Raw genomic sequence first — 23,028 nt, forward strand, 5'->3', positions numbered from 1 at the left:
GATATTATGGTCACAATCATGTATGTAAAGTTTGGTGAGGATTGGACACATACTTTTCAAGAATTAGATTGGAAACATATATTTTTGAAGTATTTTTGGCAAAAAAGGGCCGTAACTCCTAAATGACTAAAGCGATTTCCATGACTATCGAACTTGATCAAGATATTATGGTCACAAACATGTGTTTAAAGTTTGGTGAGGATTGGACAAACGGTTTTCAAGAATTAGATCGGAAACAATCTTCGGGACGTACGTACGTACGTACGGACAGACAGACAGACGTACGTACGGACAAGGGCAACCCTATATGCCGCCACTTTGTGGGGGCATTATTAGAATCATGAATGTTTAATAAGCATACGACGAATATATGCACGGACAAAAAACGTTTGAACTTGCACAAAAAAGTATATGACAACTACATGAGGCTACACAGCAAAGATCATGGTCTGTGCCTTTTGGTTTCAGAAAAGAAGACTTTCAAAGATTTTTACTATTCATAGCTTATGGTCACAGGAGACAAATGAGACCCTCGGAGCTCGGCCAACTTTCACCACAGTATTTGTAAAAGATAAGGCTAAATAGCAAATATCAAAAGTCTTGGCTATGCGTTTTCCAAGAAAGAGATTTTCAAAACTGTATTATATAATTATATAGAAAACTAGCGACCCCCGGAGCGCGCTAATTTTTAACCCAATGGACATATTTGAACAATCTTGATTAAGGCTTTATGAGGCTGCATTCTCAAAATCAAGAGTTAAGGTTTTGTGGTTTTAGAGAAGAAGATTGAAAAAAACCAACTATATATGGGAGGCGGCTACTGTTGACCCCAGGGACATAATTTGAACACACTTGATAAAAAACTACAACCTGGGGCTGCATACCAAGTATCATTGGTATTGGCCATAATATTTAAGGGGAGTTTTTAAAAAAAATGTCGACGTCGGACGCCGGACATTTGACGGCCATAATTGCTTACACGGAGTGCTTCGTGCTAAGGTGAGCTAAAACACAAGTTGTAAATGACGCTATATGTAAATGAAAATTGCAATCTTGGTAATCAGAAACATTGTACCGGGAACAGAACACATTCATATGTGATAAATGGTGCTGTAATGTTCATATCAATTGCAGTAGCATGGAACAAGACAAAACACATGTGAAAAATGATTCTTTAATGTCCATAGCAATTGCAGAAACATGGAACCAGACACAACACATGTTATAATTGATGCTTTAATTTTCATAGCAATTGCAGAAGCATTAAACCAGACAAAAAGCAACAATGATCAAATTGAATGATGTTTTTAATGATGTTAACAACTGATGTCTTCTAGCCTTTTTGTACACTGTTTCGTTTTTATGTTATAAAGGTTTAGTAAAAGAATATAACGTCTATTCTATAACTCAATATTAATTCAATTTTTATGCATTTACGTATCTTGAAACAAATTATTTTATTCGATGAAAGGTCTGAACATGTATTCTTTAAAGGACTCACTTTAGGTTGATAAAAAGCAAATCATAGTTTATTGCATTATTATGTTTAACTGATTTGACTTAAATGATCAAAATAAAGAAAAGCATATAATTTGTGCATAGATTAAATTATTTTAACGATATTTAATCGTTTTTTAACTAGGAAATTTGTAGCAACGTAACTATAAATAGAAAATCCAATTCATTATGGTAATTTCTTTCTACATCTATACGCATATTGAATGCTGTTTTTTGATAGGGTCATTATAGTCAAATGATAAAAATCATAATAATGGATTAAAATTAAAAACAACAACATATTTTGGCATCCATCTTTATTGTGCCCCTTTAAAGCTGCACCCTCACAGATTTACCATTTTACAAGCTTTTATTTTTTATTTTTTTGTCTTGGAAAGAGCAAATATTTGCATAAATATCTGCCAATGGTATAAGATTGCTGACAAAAAATCAGATCGTAGATTTTCATATTTCCGTTCGAAAATGAATGTATTAGGCTTACACCGTTACTAACGGTTTAAGAAAAAATGCATAAAACAATAATTTTTTAACTTAGATATAAATATCTGTGATCTAATTTTTTGTCAGCAGTCTTATATAACTGGTTTCCATGGAATTTTGCAAAAAAATGGCTCGTTCCAAGACAAAAAAAATAAAAAAAAATGTCAAAACGTTCAATCTGTGAGAGTGCAGCTTTAATTAAACCGACGAATTTCCAGAACGTACCCGTAAAACACGCCTTGCGTAACCAGGCCTGCCATGACGCCGTTTTCAACGTCACCAAAAAACTTTCCAACCTCTCCACGGGGCGACTTTGAGGCGACGACGTAACCATGGTTATCAACTAGATAACACTTCAATTTCTGTAAACAAAAGTGTGCTGATTTATTATTTGGCTGATATATTTTTTTTAATTCTAAATAAGATATTAGCTTTAAAATCTTTGAAAAGACAACAATAATTTCTGCTATAACTTTTCAGGCAATAAGACAGGTATTCAAATTCCGAATTATCATTTCATATATCTACACATATAGTTTTATCTCGAAGTGGTATATATTTTTATATTTATATATAAAGTTGAATTTTGAATCTATTAAAACAAATTTGACCATCTTTCTATCACGTTATACAATTGAATTGTTTAACATTTTAAACGACTTAATTACCCAATGTTCGTTTAAGTTGGGTAATATATGTTGTAAAAAAGCATTATGTACCTCTTGGTGTTTGTTTGGTCGCGATCCGTGTGACTTTAAACAGAATCTTAGACACATTGTATGTTATGGCACTTCTATTGTATTGTGAAATGTGTCTTTTGTTTGGTGTTTATTTGGCCTCGATCCATGTAACATTAAACATGTGGTTCATTACATGTTATACTATGTGGCTTCTATTGTAGCATTATGTGTCTTGTTTGGTGTTTGTTTATCCTCGATCCGTGTGTCTTTGGTTTCATTTTATGCAAGGGGCATTGTATTGTGACAACTATGCATATCATGTTTGGCCCTTCTTAGGCCATCATCTTTGTGCCTTTATCAACATGGTGATTACATTAATAGTATCGGGTATTTTCTGTATTTTTTGTGTCTCTTGTTTTGTGTTGCTTTGCCCCGATCCTTGTCTTTTATCAGGATCTTGGTTACATGTTACGCTATGTGGTTTGTACTGTATAATTATATGTGTCTTGTTTGGACTTTGTGTGGCCCTGGTTCTTGTGACTTTGATCCAGATCTGGGTTACATTTTCTGCTATGGCCCTTGCATCGTACCAGGTGTCTCATGGAAGGCTTTTCTGAGGCTTTGATTATTGTACCTTTAAAAAGATTGTGATTACATCGATGTTATGGGGCTTGCTTGTACTGTGAAATTATGTGTCTCTTGTTTGTTGTTTATTTCTCATCGAGCATCGTGCATTTAAACAAGATCGTGATTACATTGATGCTATGGGGCTTGCTTGTACTGTGAAATTATGTGTCTCTTGTTTGTTGTTTATTTCCCATCGGTCATCGTGCATTTTAACAAGTTCGTGATTACATTGATGATATGTGGCTTGCTTGTACTGTGAAATTATGTGTCTCTTGTTTGTTGTTTATTTCCCATCGATCATCGTGCATTTAAACAAGATCGTGATTACATTTATGCTATGGGGCTTGCTTGTACCGTGAAATTATGTGTCTTTGTTTGTTGTCTGTTTCGCTTCGATCATCGTGCATTAAGACAATATCTTGATTACATTAATGCTATGGTGCTTGTATTGTAGCATCATGTGTCTCGTGCTTGGTGTTTTTATAAGACGCGATCCTCATGCATTTTAACAGGATCTTGATTTCATTTAATGCTTTGTGGCTTGTTATGATAGCAGTATGTGTCTTTTGGTTGGTGTTTGTTTTGCCTTGATTATTGTGCTCTGAAACAAAGTTTCAGTTACAGTTTACACTATGGGGCTAGTGTTGTAATATAATGTGTCTCATAATTAGTGTTTGATTTCCCTCGATCCTTGTGTCTTAAACAGGATCTTGGCCACATTGTACGCTATAGGACTTGTATTATAACATTATATGTCTCTTGTTTGGTGTTTGGTTCGCCTCGACCCTTTTGGCTTTGAACAGGAGCGTGGTCATATTAATGTGTTAAGGCTTGTATTGACCCATTACGTTTTATTTGCAGTGCTCTTGGCCTCGATTCGTGCGTCTCCAAGCAGAAACTGTATACTCGTTATGCCCTGAGTCTCCCTTGTTTTATTTTAGTCAATATTAAAATATTTATATCTGAACTCACTCCACTCCAACAGGCCACAATGTCGCAGTCCAATGCGCCTGGAGGACAGAATCTAGAGGAGGCACTTCTCGACGTCGATCTATTCATTACGTCATAAAACAGCTCATACGTCATCTGCATACCAACAACCCCAGCGACAATAAACTTGTTGACGAGATGCTGTTCCTCCCGTGTTATTGGGACGGCTACAGTGACCCTTGTTAACGATGCGTTGAATACTGTAAAAAAAATGAATGTTTTTCAGTCGAAAATAAAGTCTTCACTCCTGTGTAAGAACGTGTCATTGAGAGCTTTTCATACATTATAACGTTTAATTATATGCCTCTATACTTCTTTCTCAATATTGAACAGTGCCTAAAAGCAAGGCGAATTAAAAATCTATATTAACATACTGTTGTTTTCTGATTTCGTGTCATGCTAGGACGTTGGTGTGTAGAATATGAATTACTTTCGGGTAATTTAAAATAGCTTGAAAAACAAAACTGGTTAACCTGTGTAAATTTAGCGGTATAACATAACCTAATTTTACTCACGTCACAAGGAGCATGTAAATAGCAAGGAACATGGTAATCAAAGAAATATGAGGATGAGCACGAAGCAATGAACACTTCAGATCTAACCAGACAACTATTTCTTTGCCAATTCCAAGATCACAACTTATAATCATGAACATGAGCAGCTTGCCAATAGAAAAAAGGAGGCAAATTCGCGTCATCTGGACATTCACTTCCGACCAATTTTTGATAGTGGCCGTCTCCATTCAAAGACGATTAGTTTATACTCGTAAAATAACCGTGTGCTGTGACATTAAACAAACGTTTTCGTATAAGCAATTCTACTGAATGGTAAAACATTTCTTTCTTATTTTGCTCAATAAAGTGAATTATGTCACTTCTGACTTGTTTCGCTGGAGTAACGCCCCGTGACTTCAATACACAAAAGTACGTCATATATTCATACGCGTAAGCAATTCCATATATGGGCATTTAACGGGTACCGGTAAATGTAAACAAAATGAATCAGAAACACAAAATGGGAATAAAAAGTGGGGTATATGATAAATTGAAAATTACGACAGGCTTTTCTGGTGATCTGCATCACGTCGTGTACGGTGAGTGAAAACGTTTGTATTGTAAAAATGCCATTTTATATCAGTATATGCAAAAAAACAGTGGGGACATTTTTTCGTGAGAATTTCATATTACACTCCGTTTTTACAGATACAAACCTTTGCCAATAGGGACAGAGTATGTAAAGTTGTACTGCGGCTGTTTATCCATACGCTCCACCCCCTCGATGGCTCGCCGGTAATACACTGCCTCCAGGGTATCCGTGTTGTTTAGAATGAAACCACTGTTGGTAAATAAAAATACTTCAAGTACCCGGCCCCTTTTTTCAAACGTTCTAAAGTGTTACAAGCCAAAGTCAATTTCCCTACTTTCTCTAAAAATACTAAACAAAAAGTGTTTATCAAAAGTATTGTAAAGATTATACATTATTAAAGTCCAACATCTTTTCGCAATGTAAATATTACGAAAACAAGGGACTTTGGGACCTAAAAGATGGGCAATAAGCTTGTCATTTGTTCAGGCATTGGTGAAACAGTTTTGGTAAGTTTTGAAGCATGGTTGGTATGTTTTCTTTTACTATCATTTATAAGGGTATTGTTTGTTGACTACTATTTTATAAAGTAATTGGCGGAAATTGTACTTTTACACAGTTTAGAGCTTTAATAAATTGTGATCGGAAGAAATCGATGATTGGGTGTGTTAAAAATTGCTATTTGAGAAATAACAATCCTTTTACAATACTAAATGGGTGGTGACAATACTTCAAAGGTGAGATAGGGACACGGGTTCTTGCTTGGGGACAGATATTTATGCGCATGCGCCTGTACTTACGGGGCACCTGGTGAGTTGGATACGTATTTGGTCATACCGTTCTTCGTTCCAATGAATACAAGACGGACACCGCTCCTGAAATTAACAGCGTGTGTTTTCAATCCTTTCGTGTTTTAATTTAAAAGAAATTAAATCCTCTTTGTACTAAGGGAAGCATTTATGATTATTGGAATAGACACCAACGCAAAACACGCATGATGTAGTCGGGAAAGTAGTTTTTTAGATATGCCACAAAATACACAAATATATATAATATGATGCAAAGTCTGCTGTCTAGAATCATTGCCTGCTCCCTTAAATCATTAGCTGATTGCTTTAATCAGTTGCTGCCTCCTAAAATAAATGGCTGCTTCCTGGCTGCTCTGTTAAATCAATGGCTGCTCTCTGAACGCATAGGCTGCTCCCTAAATTATTTGCCTGACCTTAAAATCTTTGGGTGATTGCTTAAATAATTGGCTGCTCTCGAGAACTTTTCATTACCCCAAACAACCTTATTGCTCCCTTACTAATTATTTTTTGAAAAATTGAAACCACATTTTTCATCTTATGCAAACATTAATATGCCGCCGTCGTTTGAGGCTTTTTTAATGAATTATTCTTGGAATGTACACGTATAATGTGTGGTCAATGAATTGCAAAAAACATAGCCATATTATACATTAACATTTTTGTTGACTCCAGGGAACTATGCAACCATGCGCTTTAGGTTATTTACCATTTATCATCGTATGATTGTCCAATAGATTGTTTGGTTGCCAACAAGCGACAAGTCTTTTTGTGTAGTAGCCACACTGACTTCTACATCGTAGTATTTTGGAAATTGAACAAAAGCGCCACAGACCGAATGCTTATGCTAACACCCGTCTGTTGTTGTTGTTTTTTCTCGCCAAATGAGGGGCATAACTCAACAATTATTAAAGCCAGAGTAATGAGCATTGCTGTACATGCTTAGCAAGTTTCATTTTAATACCTTAAAATGTTTTTGGTTGTGGCTTTGGTCAAGTTAAATAAACGATGCCGCATCTGACGCCAAAGCAGACGTCAAGGAATTCCTAATATCTCGACATTTTTCTTTGAGACACAGACGAGCTAAAATGGAACATATTTATATCATTGAACCTATAAATAGCCACCAATGAAATCAACCTCGACAAGTTGTCAATTTCATGAGTAGCGATGACTGACTACTTACGTTCGTGGAAAGGAGACTCCTTGCTGACCCCATAATAGACTTATGTTTCTCAGGTTTCGATAGTCATAGATCAGGTCGCGCAGGAGCTGTATCTCACCTGAAAAAAATCAACTCAATTTAGGTGTTTGAGTGTACCTGCATAAAAAGGTACTGACCGAGATATGGACCAATCAAATCTCGTATGTTTAACGCGGTGATTTAATGCATAGGTTTGTTTTTGATAGGTTAACATTTTAAAAGAAGAGGCGCCACATTTGTGTATCTTGAAAACATAATTAATGTTTTATCAAGTCCCTAGCCATGCGGAATGCCAGTAGTTCACATTAAGATGTTTCTTGTTTTCGATGTCAATGGGCTACATGTATGCACTTCAGTTCTAGGTCTTCAACAGGCAAAGAGAATAAACTTGTAATTTAGAAACAATCAGGATCTTATTGGGGAAAACAATATGGGGTGGTATTTATAAGATCTCAGAAAGATAAGTCGAATGGGATCAAGTGTTATTAACCACGGACCTTACAGTTTATGAAGTCAATGGGGCATAAAGTTTAACATGATCTAAGTTGCACATACAATTATTCAAAATTTTAAACAAAAAACGACTACAATTTCATTTTTCAGAATGAGGAATTTAAAGATAGCAACTTACATAGATTAATATCTTTTTCAATGAGCTTAAGCAAGGCTTGTTCTCTTTCTTTGCCTTGCAGTTTGGGATCAAGGTCTCTACAATAACGCCTGAAAAACAAAAACAACAACATATCTTTACACTTCTGATAGTTTAATTGAAAAATAATAACGTTATTGTTTAACTTTTCAAGGTTAAATGGTTAGCGAATAAAATATCAATATTAATATCCATATCGGCGCAAGGCTCAAGTTGGTCTAGATTTCAAAATCGGCCCAGCATTGGCGTCGACATCTAGGCGATCTAAATTTTGCAACTCGGTGCGATATTTATATTCCAGAGTAAAAACCTTGAAACAAAAACCTTAAAATAATAAAATCATTTTGTAGTATTAAATACCGTACTTTCAAAAATTATCAATAATTTTATTAAAAAAAACATTGGTTAGTTGTCTGTGTCAAGAAACACAAGGCTATAAAACAAAGAAAGATGTCCCGAATTAAATAACACCCCGTTTATCCAGACTGAAATGGATAACTTTCTAATTATGTACAGAAGATAGAAGGCGTTTAACATCTGTCTACAAAATTAGCAAGATATTTTGCCGACATTTCTCAAGAGACCAGATCTGTAGGAAGTGGTGACATGTTTGAGATCAGCTACAGAACGTTTCCTAGTCATCTTACATACGTTATTGAGCTAACTGGCTTGTCCATTTTACGGTCTAATTGAATTTATAGATACGAGAAAAGGTTCTGAAAAAAATACACTAAGTAAAGCCTTAGTATTAAAAAGGATTCTGCAAACATCTATATGTTATTAGATTAGTTTAAATACAAGGGTTTAAAGCGGAGGGAGGCGCGATATAATTTTCAAGTTTGAATGGGCACACTATGGTATGCTTTTTTAAATGGGAAACAATATTGGTTGATATTTTTAAAGGGGCACACTATAGGTTGAAAACTTCAAACGTAAAGGTTAACTTACAAAAATCTATGCTGTTTACGTTCGGTTATCAATGAGTTTATGTAACGGGTGTTGAAAATTGCATTTATATAACTGTTTTTCTGTACCAAAAAGTAAAAAAAAAAAAAATAAAGGAAATATTGTTTCGGAAGGCCACAAAATGAATAAAAAATATAAAGTAATATAAAGTATTTTTTTCGTTAAATAACTACTAGCTTTAAAGTTTGCGTTCCGTAGTATAATTTGAAAACGGTATCAAATCGCTAGCGGTTTCTGATAGTATAATCAATATACATGCAAAATCATTATCTTCTCAATTAAAATGTAAAGGAGTAACACCTTATTGTAAATCCTACTACAGGACGTAAAGCATTGTAAGTCAAATCTCGCTATGCCGAACTCTTTTATAACGATGTTCCGGTTTTGCAAAACTGTTTTGAATGTGTTATTGCTCGCTTATAAATATCGTTTGTTATCTCGAAGTATTTACCGAGGTCACAGCAATTTCGAAATAGCGACCTTTGACTTAAAGATTCTTATCTTACCATGGAGCGATCTCAACGTTGTTTTCATTAAAGCAAGCTGTCAATTCATCTGTAAAACAAACACATGCTTTATTTATTGAGTATCCAACGCTCGACCAATTTTATAATGATGACGTACACTAAAAGAACAACCCCAGCAGGTAAAACATTAACAAAGACCCTGGTTGAATGGAGAAGGCCCGGGCAATCAAGAGACACAGCTCGATAGTAAACATTGTGACATGTTGCCTGTGTTTTTGCTATATAAAAAAGGTTTAATAGTTTTGGTCGAAATGAAGATTTCTATCACAAAATCGACGACAACGAACGATGCCAACCATCTCGATGTTTTCTATTAAATAAACTATTCATTACTTTGATACATATTGTCGAAAAGGTGTTCCATATTTTTTTTTCGTGTTTTTTAACGTCTTGCTACTCAACTGAAAGAATCGACCGACTGGGGTAAAACCAGGGACAATTTTTTTCAGAGACTGTAACTTGAACCAATATTGTTATTTGAAATCGCATAACAAAAGTATAAATTATATTTACTCAGGATGGCATTCGGAGAGATGGCACCAAGAGTCAGGTTAAGGAGGCTGGTTGGAGGCAGAGCAACACCGATGCTGCAACAAACATATTCTTTCTTCATATTTTTGGTCTAGTTAAGCATGAAATAACGCGATATATATGTGAAAATACATAGACTATGTAAGTTGATCAGTTTTAGTTGCCATGACAAAGTTAACAAATGAATAGCTTAACGTTCGTATAGATTTTCACCATATACTTGGCGTTTTTTTATATCATAGCCATATTGGATTGACTTTTATTATAATTAATTTACTTATTTTCAATTTACTGGAATTTCACATATGGCACATTTGTGTGCGTCAAGTCCATGATTATCAACATCAGCATTCCATAAATTTGACCAAAACATCCACCGAAGATGGAATTTACCTGAAGTTTGTATTTGCGATCTTTCTGTAGTAAACTTGGTAGTTCCTCTTTACCATACGTTTCTACAACACAAGCATAGGACCGATTGTTAAGATAATTTGTTATCGCCATCGTTTTTCAATTCTAAATTTCTCATGTTTTTATGCACATTTGTGATCAGCAATGTTTATAATGAGGTTCGAGGCTACTTTATATATTTACCTGAATTTGTTTGATTTAAATGAATGAGCATATTTTAATTAAGATAGATGCTAACATTTTTTCTTTACTTTAACAAAGTTCTGAACAAACGGTGCATTATAAGATATCTATTGATAATGGTAAATCACAGCGATACAAATGTAGATGAATACTACCATGTCAACAACAATGACAAAATATCAGGGTAAGCAAACTATCTTACGCAAAATCAAATACATGGAGATTAGAGTCACACAATGATGGCTTACAAAGCTTTAAATATAGAAGTTTCAAATATTAAAAATAACGTTTATTTCTAGCAAAGAGTTGTTTTAAGGGTCAAGCACCCACCATGTTGTCATAGAAAGTCCACATATACACTTCATCACTGCTTCCACCTTTCGTGGACAACATCTCCACTACAATCTGAAAATATTCCTTAATCTAATCAATTTCAATGAATAATGCGATGCAAATATGCATTTGATATATTTTAATATATAATATAATATAATTAACAAAATATATTCTAAACACATTATTATTGACAAAAAATATTACAGTTCCCTTGAAAAAATGAAGACAAACCATGAACATTAATTACATTATAGCCGCATCTACAATGATCAGAAACAAAATGTCACGCCATAAGATGCTCCGCATTTGAGTGGGGCGCCACTCAAATTATCAAATGTCCATTTATGTGGAGTTTGGATGTCGGTTAACCACATATTAATTTGATATCTTTTGAAACGGTTTGAAGTGTAGTGATAAAACTTGTACCAAAGTATACGTTTTTTTTACTTGACCGATTGCAAATATTCTAATTAACCAGTCAAACCTTAGTTAAACTAATGAACACAAGAGCAAACTTCAATAAAAACCATTATGAATTTTTGCTAATTCACTTTACATTAAAGTAACGACCGAGCAAAAGTTTTTTTTAAATTATTCCGAATCATATGAGGTCACCAAATTACTTAAGCAAAAAAAAAAACACTTCCGTTTCCTTGTGTTTTATTGAATATACAATGTCAATTTTATTAAAATTTAAATATGTTTTGTTTCGTATTTGTATTTGCATAGTAAATGGTTCAAATGTAGGAATAACTAATGGGAATATGCGACTTCTAATTATCACACAATGTTTAGTATGTTAACTCACGTCTCTGAACTGCTGTTTGTTGTCGGCGTTCGCCACTTCTAGTATGTCAAGATTCTGGTATAGTGGGTTAAGGAACGTTTGTTTCTGAAAAAAGAAAAATTCATTCTAAGTAACATAAATATGCGAGTCCTAAGGTTGAGTGGTAAGTACCCTTTTTTCTATAATATTTTCGATAAATGCCTTTTTTATAGGTGAGGTAAAATAGTTCGAAAGCGAAGGCCTAGCTGAAATGGTGTAGTATTATGGCATAAGTGTATTCTAAAAAGATGCATAACTTTTTCTACACGAATTTTTATTTACAAGAGGTGTCAGCTTTCAGAGGGAGCATTATAACACAGTCAATTGTATAAAAGTGGTTAATTCGTTTGGTTTGGGTCAAAGTTCACCAAAACGTTTACTGATTAGCTAATTTCAACCAATAATTACTTTCAACCAATCAAATCATTCAAAAATGCAAACAAGGCAAAATATTACCTTTGGACAACGTACAAAGGTTTTATACAAATGGCTGCCGGTGTATTTAATATAATGATTACACGGATTTCACCATTGCATAATCATTAAATGTTTTGCATGTTATTCATGATATTTTACCTTTGAAGAAAAAAAACGTCATGAAATTATATCTGCAACAAATACTGATCAAACATACCTGTCAAGTTGTAAATGCTCAAAGTGTTTAAGGTCTCAATATATGCTAAAAATCCATCACATGATTGAGGCTATTTACCTACCGTATCACAAACTCCTTCAGCAACATCTACTAAAACGTCAATAAGGATTTTAGAAGAACTGTGTGTTATATCGTTCAAAAGTTGTGAAAGAAAAGGAAGTGTCTACACGATTGAGAATCGAGGCGTAGTTTTCACGAATGTAATGGAGCAGGTGCTCTTAAACTCGAGAACAAATGTGTCTTTAAAAAGAGTCCGAGCATTATTAAAAACTATAAATAATCGGTTTCTGTTTTGTTGCTGTGAATCATTTAAGGGTCCTTTAAAATAAAATATTGACTGTCGGTGCGTTTATCGTACCCCTTCCTTCGTTCTCGATGTGAAGAAACGATTTTTGACTTTCAGGAGCCTCGCCACTTTAAGAATAAAAATCAAAGATTTAATCAAAATACATTCTGAGCTTATCATGTTTTTATTGATATATTTGAAATTGCATTTCTATCTTTCTTTTAAATTGACATTGTATTAGTAAATACTACGGCCTGATTCTCCATCGTAAACACCCGTGTTAGGTATTTTATTCACACCACTGCAATAAGTGAAACGCACTGTGATAAAAATAACAACGCAAATTCAGACATGCGGGTGATCTTATATTGGCACTCCATGGATTTGACATTAACCATATTTTAAATCTCATGTAAAAAAGTGCGAGCTTATACAACCCCAAATAAATCCAGTATTGAATATGTTTTTAATTTAAGATTTCCTTTCTTTTTCTTTGATTAATTTCCTTTTTTTAAAGCATATTTGCAAACTTTAATGCAAAAAAGTTGTAATTGCTTTTATATTATAATGCCATGCTGCAAGCATAAAGCTATTCAGTATTTAGTATAAAGATCTAAATGATAGCAAATGTCTGATACAAATTAAAATGCTCATTATAAAACAATGGTTAAAGTCAAAACGCAGTCTAGTCGGCAAAAGTTAGATATTCTTAATGTTACAGTTTTTATTTGGAACACGTCTCATACATATTCAAAACTAGACTGCATTTTAGTGATTAAATCCACACTTTATTACAAACAAAAGCGCCGCCGTGCGAACGCCAACGCTTGTCCCCGCTGAAAGGGAAATAACTCGATAATTCTGAATAGTTGAGTAACGGGTATATCGTTACAGTTTCGAATTGTTTAAAGCAACATTTATAACAAGTTGTGGGTCTATAAAAAGTTATTTTATCGAGTTTAAAGTTTTATTGAAAAAAAATGGACCATGACGAAGCCGGCAATAAAACGAAGGCACCGACGTATACACCAAGACTATGACAATAAAACGACTGTTTTGATCGGAAAAAAAGACGTTTGTAACAAGACAATGTGAAGAGTACGCAGCAATGTTGTAACAGTTACCGTGAAGAAGCCCGTCTACAATGAAAGCCATTGGGTTAGGGAAAGCGCACAATAGAGATAGAGTTCACATACAAAGCAATAGAGTAAGGAGTAGTTGAATTCTTACATACGGAAAGAAAAAAGTAGAGCAACAGAATTAAAAAGTAATTTAGCGTTTCTTAAACAACGAAATAGTAGGAAACTGTACATTTCTACATCCGTAAAGGAGAGAGTAATACGTAATACGACAACGTTATTAAATGTAGTTTGAGGTTTTTTCTACAAGAGAAGAAGTAGAAAATTGTTTGTTTTTATAACGTCAAGAAGAGAGTATTGCGTTTCTTAAGCAAGCGAAATAGTAGAAAATCGTTCGCTTTCTACGTACATTATGGGGAGAGAATATCAGCAGAATTAAATTTATCAAGCCAGTCGTAAAGACTAAACTGAGCAAGTGTTTAGAAGGTAAAGGCTATCGCTCTAAATGCCAATCAAGCTAAAAAGTAGGACATGTAGTAGGCCAAAAACTCTTTATCAGGGATTCTCAGGGGACAACATATTGTAAAAAGTTTAAAGTAAAAAAAAAGGTAAAATGTTCACTGGAGAAAATTACTTAAATCAATCAACATATCCATAAAAATGCAGACAAATGAAGGTTCGTGTAGAAATAAGTGTCGGTCGTTTTTTACGCCTTATCAAAACGCATACAAACGACAGAAGTATTAATTGTTATTTTTATATATTATTATTTCTTCATATATAACTTTAATCAATTAAAACTAAATATGTTACATAAGAAGATATTAATTTTGAAAATGTCCAATATGAGATTGTGTTAGCTAATATATAGAATGTTTTTATTCGCCATTCTGACCGAGTAGAAATAAATCATAATTCACTCTTTTTTTTGGCAAAATGTAAACTTTAATTACTGGTAAATGGGTTTAAACATTATTGTTTCATTGATTACGAGAATAGATATTGAAAGAACATAATTTATACCAATAGCCATTGAACACGATTATTCAAAGAATTTAAAACAGTTTGTGCGAAACGAGGCGACAGAGTTTGTATTATCTACATGTAACATTGAAAGCAGGGACGCGTACAAGCGAACGACAGTTCTACGTTACCACAAGAAACTGTCATTTACAACGTAGGTGATGGTCGTACGTTACGGCGTCAACTTACCGTTTTGGGACTCTTTCGGTACGGCCTAAAGTCAGGGTGTAGCAAAACGTAGCCGTTATTGTTGATAACGAAGGCGTATCCGTTTGCCCCTAGCTGAAGTAAAAGGCGAGATTTTGGTACAAGTACAACAAGTTTCGAGCTCAACAATTTCTATTACTGACTTGAGTAATAAAGGTTTGATTGCCCCGAGCTTAAATGTTTGTCGTTATAAGTGTTGTTTCATATACCTATTTCGACGCCAACACTTTCTAACACTTACTTCTGAACGGTTTTTTCCAGACTAGTCTATTAATTAAACCTTTTATTTATATGTAAGTGGAAGTCGAGTAGATTTAGTTTGTGTTTACGTTTCGATGTCAACACTTTTTATCACTTACTTCAATAATAAAAGCTTTATAATCATTAAAACTGCTGCAGATTATTTCGTTCACGTTTTATGTATTACACAAAAAGTGCATTCAGTGACAAAGTTTTGTTGCATGATGAGCATGATTATTTGTTCAATCCCTACAACATTTATATACCTCTCTATTTATACCGGTTGCTCTGTCAAAGCGTTTTATCGTTAAAACAATCATCCAATTGCAAAAGTGTCAATGTTTTTTTATGCAGATTTTGTAAAATAATATCTATGTTTCTTGCAGTTTTTTTTTTATTTCGATAGAAAGGCGACGATAAGCGATTTTTCGCACCATCTTATTGAAAAGCTACATCACGCTTTCCCACCGAAAGTTTACGCATTTAAAATAAACCTCGTGAGACAAAATACAGAAATAATGAATGTTTACATGTTCATTTTTTATAAAATGTTTTGTTTCTGATAACTTTAGTTCAAAAGAATGAACGATGCCGCTTCTATCTGCAACTTACCTTGTATGTTGGAGCAAGGTCTTTCAAGGAGGCGATCGGAATGTCCGTTCCCATCACTCCAAGAAGGTGACCCTCTCCAAGCTGTAAACAAATAAATATAACTGTTATACGGTTGTTTACAATATAAGTTGGTCATTTTCCTTAGTTGAAAACAAAAAATACATATGAGATATAATATCGTAATGGCATGGTAAACTATATTAGTATTATAAGCATATGTGCTCCCTTGGGGTATCGATGCAATACCGACCATTTGGAAGCACAGCGAACACTCGAATGTAAGAAAGACGTGTTTTTTTTTCATCAACCAACATCAATGTGGACTTTTCTTGCTTGAATCTTAAAATGTTTACACTTGCAACAACAGTGTGGACTCTTGATTTTCGGACTCTTTTAATGTGTACTCCAGTTGCACTAATGTGGACTCTTGATTGATGGGATCTTGCATCAACAATGTGTACTCTTGCAGCACGAATGTGCACTTTGTAACACTTATCTGTACTTTTCCAGGACCAATGCGTACTTTAACATATACAATTCTACTCTTGCAATAGCAATGTATGCCATAGCGATGTGTACTATTGCAACACCAATGCATACATAACGATGATGACAATTGCAACACCAATGTGCACATTTACAACACCAATCTATTCTTCTCCAACAACAATGTGACTTGAGGACTACATTCATTAAAGAGGCTTCCCATTTTATTTTATTTTTTTTGTGTGTGTGTGTGTGTGTGTGTGTTGACCTTTCATTTCCCCGTACGTTTATGGTATGGGTGGTTTGGGGCACATCACAGGAACATACCTCACAAAAGATTTTCATAAATATAGAGAATTTTCTACATACAAGTGTGTTAAATTTTAACTATATCAAAATGATCAAGACATCATCTATAAGTTGAATTATTATATTACGTCCTTATCTTTTTTTTAATTTCTATTACAAATGTTTACACAAGTATGACATAACTATCAAGGTGGACCCACATATAATTATATAAATGTATATATGTATATAAGAGGCTTCCCATGTACGTTCTTCTAAACGATGTTAACAGTCGTTTGTGCAGGTTCGTCATGTATGGTGTACAATCCTTACGGTATAGACTATTAATTAAAAATGATTGTGAGTTCGCATGGAATACTTAATTCTTCAGCGTTTGTAGAGTACAAATTCTAGTCTCAGTCGATCATTCCAAAAATATTCGAAGATGTTCATTAGTAACGCTATTGTACGAAATTAAATTTGTCGGCAACATCAAACATGTAAATTCGATAATTCCATTACCCGTAAGGATTTTCTATGATTTCTACTTGGTCGCAAAGTATAATGGTCGGGATCATCTAAGCAACGCGTACAAGTGTACAAGTGTACATGTACCTTAAATATTCGTAAGATCAAGAAATTAGAATCAATATTCGGCGTGTGTTGAAAATTGATCTTGATTACAATATCTAGTGTAACATAATAAGCAGAAATGTAAGTTTCAAAAAAGATATAGAGAAAATAAAATAAATCGAAACATTTTCATACTATACGCTCGTTGAAAAGTATTGTGTCCAAAAAAAGTGATTGGATACACGATAAAATGATGAAATCTCGAAATTCTTTTCGCATATATGTATTTCACACTACCAGGAGGCCGAACTATATTCCTTTCAAGAACGTTCTATGGATATTCCTTCGCACAAATAGACAATAAAGCTATTTCTATTAAATTACTAATTCATTTATTTAAATTTGCGATACATCTCATGATTCGTTTTTATTAAATGTGAAATTCGCAAAAATGCTCAAAATGCTAAATGATGTTTTGGGGAAAAACAAAGACGTAGACATTATACAACAACAAACAACCCTTGCTTGTTATATTGTACGCGGACTTATATTAAAAAGTTACACTTTCGCTTAAATTGCATTTGTAATACAGGGACAGTGTTCTAAAAATACGCCATCTACGCTAAAATTGTAAATGAAAAACTGATAGGCTACTAACGTTACGCCTGCTACATTAAAATGCATTGTGATAAACTAATAGGCTACTTACTGTAGTATTCTTCATGTCCAGCACTGGGATCGATACGGACGTCATGAACTGAAGGCCCTATAAAATTCCAAATACTCTTTGCGTTGAATAATTTAATGTTGTATTCAAATTGATGTGAAAATATGTAGCGAAAGATGCTAAATATATGAAAACTTCTTCTGGTTTAAAGCAAAACTCTCAGTAATTATAAAATTAGAACATCATTATTCTTTGTAGAATGCTTTGAAACGTAGTCAAGTAAAACACAAAAGCTACTCTGAAGTGTAGATATAAATATACAGTTCCTCTTCATCATTGACAAAATACATGGTACAATCGTCTTGTGGTAAGGTAATTGACCAGAAGTCTCTTAAACAGGACAAAAGTAAGAGAACCCGTCTTTATCAGCTTGTGACTGTCTTAACAATTTAACATTACCTTTTTGGAATATAGCAATGAATACAATAGGAATAAGCCAAGTGGTCGAAACTTAAAAACATTATCCTGTTTAGAGACACAAGGAAATTATAAAAACGACTCTGAACTAAAGACACAAACGTGTTAATACCACGTGCACAAATAAAAGTACAACTAAAGATAGCACAGGCATCAATTTTTTTTATCGATTTATGATGGGATTCTCGCCTTGGAACGGTCAATGAAACACGAGGTCACTGAAACACTCGGGCTTTAAGTAGTTTGTAAGGCCATAACATCACGCTTGTCCCAACATATATCAATACTTACAAATTTAACAAATACAAATATGTATATAAAACACTGTGCAGCTGTTGAAAACTCAAACATAAATCCCGTTCAATGGCACAGTTCCAAAGCCAGTGACACAGAACAACACCACAAAGATCCGCAAACAACATACACAATTTATAATATAGAAACCTATATGTTCATCAAGGACTATTTTCGTACCGCCTTGGAACTGGCACCGAAACGATGTTATTTTTTTTTGTTTTGTGGGGGAGGGGCAACTTTTTTCCGGGCTCAATCTCACACTTATTTAAATAATCCCGGAAAAAAGTAGAAGCGTAAAAGATAAAACTTAGCCAAGTATGGTTAAGTCTTAGCCTCAACATTCTCACCTCCTTCCGATTAAGAGCAGACATGTGGTCCAGGTAGACGGATGTCCAGATGCGGTTGTGGTAACGGTTGATCACCATGGGTCTACTCAGCACGCGGATGTAATTCTGGATTCAGAGAAAAATACAAATTACAGTTTTATTACTATTAAGTATACGTTTTTAGGTATTATAGAATATGACATAAAAATTATTACGTGTGTCCTGTAGATTGAGTGTATTCTAACCTGTACGTTTTCCTGAACATCTGCCAGCGTGGAAATGTGTGAAAAGTAACCTGAAATAACCAATCGTGACATTGGAGTAAACACATGTTTAACAGATGCTGGACAAAAAAATGCAACTTCTGCATTGTGATATTATGTTTTGAATGTTTTCGAACAGTTTATTACTACATTGTTGTACTGATATATAAACTATGTTTAAATAATTTCATATTTGTTCATATGCTCAGAGAATAACAAAACAAATTGTCATAACAATTAGTTATAGGATAAGGGGCGAAAAAACGCCCATGAATATAATTCGGATAAGACCAAACGTTGATAAATTTAATTTCTATACTTTCATCTTCAAGTTGTTTATATCCGTAGTTTACATATTATTCCGTGTTTTTTTCTTAAATCAGCCGTGTGTACACCGAGTGGTCTTACCCTTGTTTGCACAGGCCATCCAGCGAATCTCCCTGACGTCACCAACCTCTCGTCCAATTAGGAATGTAAACACCCGCGTCTAAAAATATCCATTGACATTTTCTTGTAATATGACTGTTTTGAATTGGAAAAAACTTATATAAATATAAAAGAAATACTAACAACTTTTTACTTTATTTACATATGTGTATTAAGCTATTACATCGGGAGTTTTGGATTAACCATCGTGTTTATGCTTATTCGGCATTTTGTCTTTTTGTATTTACTTGAAAATACTATATTATAAATGCATTTAACAATACGGGCTATAGCCTTCTGGAGGGTTTGTAAGTAAAATGTCGTTTTTCGCTTTATGTGAGTAATTCCTACGTGACAAGTTTACATACCCAAAATATCATACCCATATGTGTATATATCAACAAAGTTGATTAATATTCAAGCTGATGCTTACACAGATTGTGCTTATTTTTTATTTTGCACTTAATTATAAATTATTACAATAATATATAATATGTATCGATGGGCTTACGTATGTATTGAGCGGTTAAATTGACAACTACTGTCGGTTGAAACGTGATAAGCTGCATAAATAACCAATTATTCTCAATTATTCTATATGCCATTTCCTAGTTTGAATTGCAAGTGTTTTCATCGAGGAATTGTGGCGGTTATCATATATCGGTAATGCTATTTTGACGCGTGTGTGATATAGTTCTTGCGTATGTATTTGTGTATGAGGTTATTTTACATTTGTGTCTCTTAATCAATGTCGTTAAGGCCTTTGTCTTGTACAGGGTTTATTTAAGGAATGAATTGCGGGGTTGATGTCATTATCGGGGTATGAACGCAATTGGGTTGGTCAATGTGTGTGGAGTCCGAAGGACTCCACGCGTACTTTGACCAACCCAATTGCGTTCATATCCCCGATAATGACATCAACCCCGCAATTCATTCCTTATATTTACACCAATAGTTCATTATTTCATTCAAGAATTGTAAAAAAATACTTCATTTCATTTAAGAAAACCTTTCAGTAATCCGTTCTTACCCATTCTGTAAATAGAACGACCCGACTATAACCGGAAACATTTTTTTCAAATGACGTCACAATAACGCGGGAAAAGATCAACCACTTGAAATCACTTTTAAACGTAAAATTGAATCACTTCTGGTACCGATATAATAAACTAACACTTTTAAAAATGTTGATCTATATTTGACGTGACCTGCAGACACAATACAACCAATAACAAGATCAATAGCTTTCATGTATATTGTTATGCAATGAATTACGATCCGAACATATCCGAAGATGTTGCGTTCATCGATTGATGAACGCAATTGCCTAAAGGCAGTTCATTTAAGGAATGGAAGTTGAGGTGTAAATATTTATGTTTTGACTTCAGGGATGGTCCCTTTAGTTTTAATTGTATTATTGGGAGTTGATTAATCAGCCCTTACTGTTTAATACAGCAGATAATTCCGGATTAACGAGTACATTGGGATTATAGCTATATCCCGCTAATTACCGTTTTATCCTGCTAATTGACGGTTAAAACCGGAATATTGAATACAAATGGGAATAGTTTAATCCGTCGCTTACCGTGTTATCTCGCCAAATGACGGTTTAAAACAGATTATTACCATAAAATACGGAAAGGTTTCATCCGTCGCTTGCTTGTTACAGCGGATAAGCGAGTACAAATTGGTCTATTTCTTCATATCTCTTACCGATTTGTGAGGCCAGTTGTTCTCCTGGAAGACATGGGCGTAATGTTCTGGCACGCCGTCCGTGATGAGAAGGATTGCCTTGTTGCACAGCGGCCGACCACCGCGTTCATAGCGCTCCTATGTAAATAAGACAATATATAAAATGGTTGTGTAACCAATTATTACATATTGACAGCATAACCAATAGATAACACGTTTTACATATTGACAATAAATGCCTTTTACAATAATAATTTCTAATGTCCTTTTTATTTATTTCATGTCCCGGAATAACAACACATAATCGTGTTTAAGTGGATAGTTTTATTAATAATTATTCAGAAAAAATGTCTGCGAAAGTACTTTCAGAGCCCCCAATATATAAATTCAAATTGTTCCTGTTTGTTGCGATTCGAACTCACAGTGATACAAATACAAAGATAATTGTGGACTCTTTGTACTGATTTTTTTTCTTTTATATACACTCTTTATTTCCCCATTTCAGCACGATGTATTTAACGGATAAATATGGTCGATATAAAAAAAGAAAAAAAAACTCATAGTCATTCTTAAATATCACTGTCGATCGCAGTGTTAGTACCTAAACTTAATATTTTAGCGGATCCAGGAGCTGTATTCAATATCCACTTTATTTTCAATTAACTGTTATATTAGAATCCAAGCGTTTTGATTGGACTGCACACATGGGCATATGGGCACACATTTCGGGCATTTTACCTCGAAAACAACTTCGGATGAATATGGACGGTTTACAATGTCAGAAATATTTCAATTTAACTACGCTGCAAGTAGATCGCGCAGTTATTTCAATTTTGTAGTTAAATCTTATGACTTTCCTCTCGTGAATCTCAATTGTAAATACAATAATACACCTCATTTGCAATCTTAGATATACAACATAATTTTAAGTTAAATCACTTAAGTTAATTAGTATTATTATATAAAATTTTACGAACTACTTTTACTGATGTATCGCCATACATCCGCGGATGTTTTCGACGAAAAATGATCGTATTGTTTCAAATGTTGACTGCAAAGAAAACTGGCCAATCTCCTGACTGGAATAACTGAGGCGTATCTAAGGGATAAGAACAATACTGAATGCTGGCGGAGATGTTTTGTGCTCGTCAATTGAGATCAGAAATGGATTTATCATATGCAAAAGGTTTGACGTATAAACGCTTCGCCATTCTTTAACTGTTTGCTTTTGTTTCTTTCCTATTAGACGAGCTTATCCCTACTTGATTGAGAAGTCGGAATGCCTCCTCAAAGGCGATCCCGAAGTTTGCCTTCTCTCCCGTGTCAGTGTTTTCGTCCACGAGTTGCTGTAATTTCCGCTTGTTTCGTACATTGGCCTGCATCATGGTGCCGTTAAAGCAAGGGTCCACATATTCCACTTTGTCGGAGAACTGCGAAGATAATTTTCATGTAGAATTATATAAAGGCTTTTTGTGTTCAGGAGCATATTAAATCCATAAATTTTTAATGCTAACAATATAACATATACGACAAGCCAGTAAATTTATTGTTTTCAAGGTATATTTGAAAATGCTTTTATAAATACTTGAAGCCTTTAATATGCAATTTAAAAAA

The 23,028-nt window shown here is 34.1% G+C and overlaps 1 protein-coding gene across 1 annotated transcript in view; it reads right to left on the reverse strand.

Annotated features, from left to right (window-relative positions):
- LOC128216824 (voltage-dependent calcium channel subunit alpha-2/delta-3-like) overlaps positions 1-23,028 on the reverse strand; it is a 132,226-nt gene that overhangs the window by 15,203 nt on the left and 93,995 nt on the right. Inside the window, exons 8-26 of the mRNA XM_052923505.1 lie at positions 22,677-22,844; positions 21,436-21,552; positions 19,705-19,783; positions 19,279-19,328; positions 19,055-19,159; positions 17,976-18,032; positions 15,920-16,000; positions 15,050-15,142; positions 11,800-11,883; positions 10,986-11,060; positions 10,455-10,516; positions 10,044-10,117; positions 9,510-9,558; positions 8,020-8,108; positions 7,371-7,467; positions 6,179-6,253; positions 5,506-5,630; positions 4,278-4,495; positions 2,224-2,360 (exon numbers count right to left, since the gene is read on the reverse strand). Coding sequence (XP_052779465.1) covers positions 2,224-2,360; positions 4,278-4,495; positions 5,506-5,630; positions 6,179-6,253; positions 7,371-7,467; positions 8,020-8,108; positions 9,510-9,558; positions 10,044-10,117; positions 10,455-10,516; positions 10,986-11,060; positions 11,800-11,883; positions 15,050-15,142; positions 15,920-16,000; positions 17,976-18,032; positions 19,055-19,159; positions 19,279-19,328; positions 19,705-19,783; positions 21,436-21,552; positions 22,677-22,844 — 1,835 coding nt within the window. The remainder of the gene's footprint in view (positions 1-2,223; positions 2,361-4,277; positions 4,496-5,505; positions 5,631-6,178; positions 6,254-7,370; positions 7,468-8,019; positions 8,109-9,509; positions 9,559-10,043; positions 10,118-10,454; positions 10,517-10,985; positions 11,061-11,799; positions 11,884-15,049; positions 15,143-15,919; positions 16,001-17,975; positions 18,033-19,054; positions 19,160-19,278; positions 19,329-19,704; positions 19,784-21,435; positions 21,553-22,676; positions 22,845-23,028) is intronic.

The sequence above is a fragment of the Mya arenaria genome, chromosome 14 (genome assembly GCF_026914265.1).
Source record: "Mya arenaria isolate MELC-2E11 chromosome 14, ASM2691426v1".
NCBI classification, from domain to species: Eukaryota; Metazoa; Mollusca; class Bivalvia; order Myida; family Myidae; genus Mya; species Mya arenaria.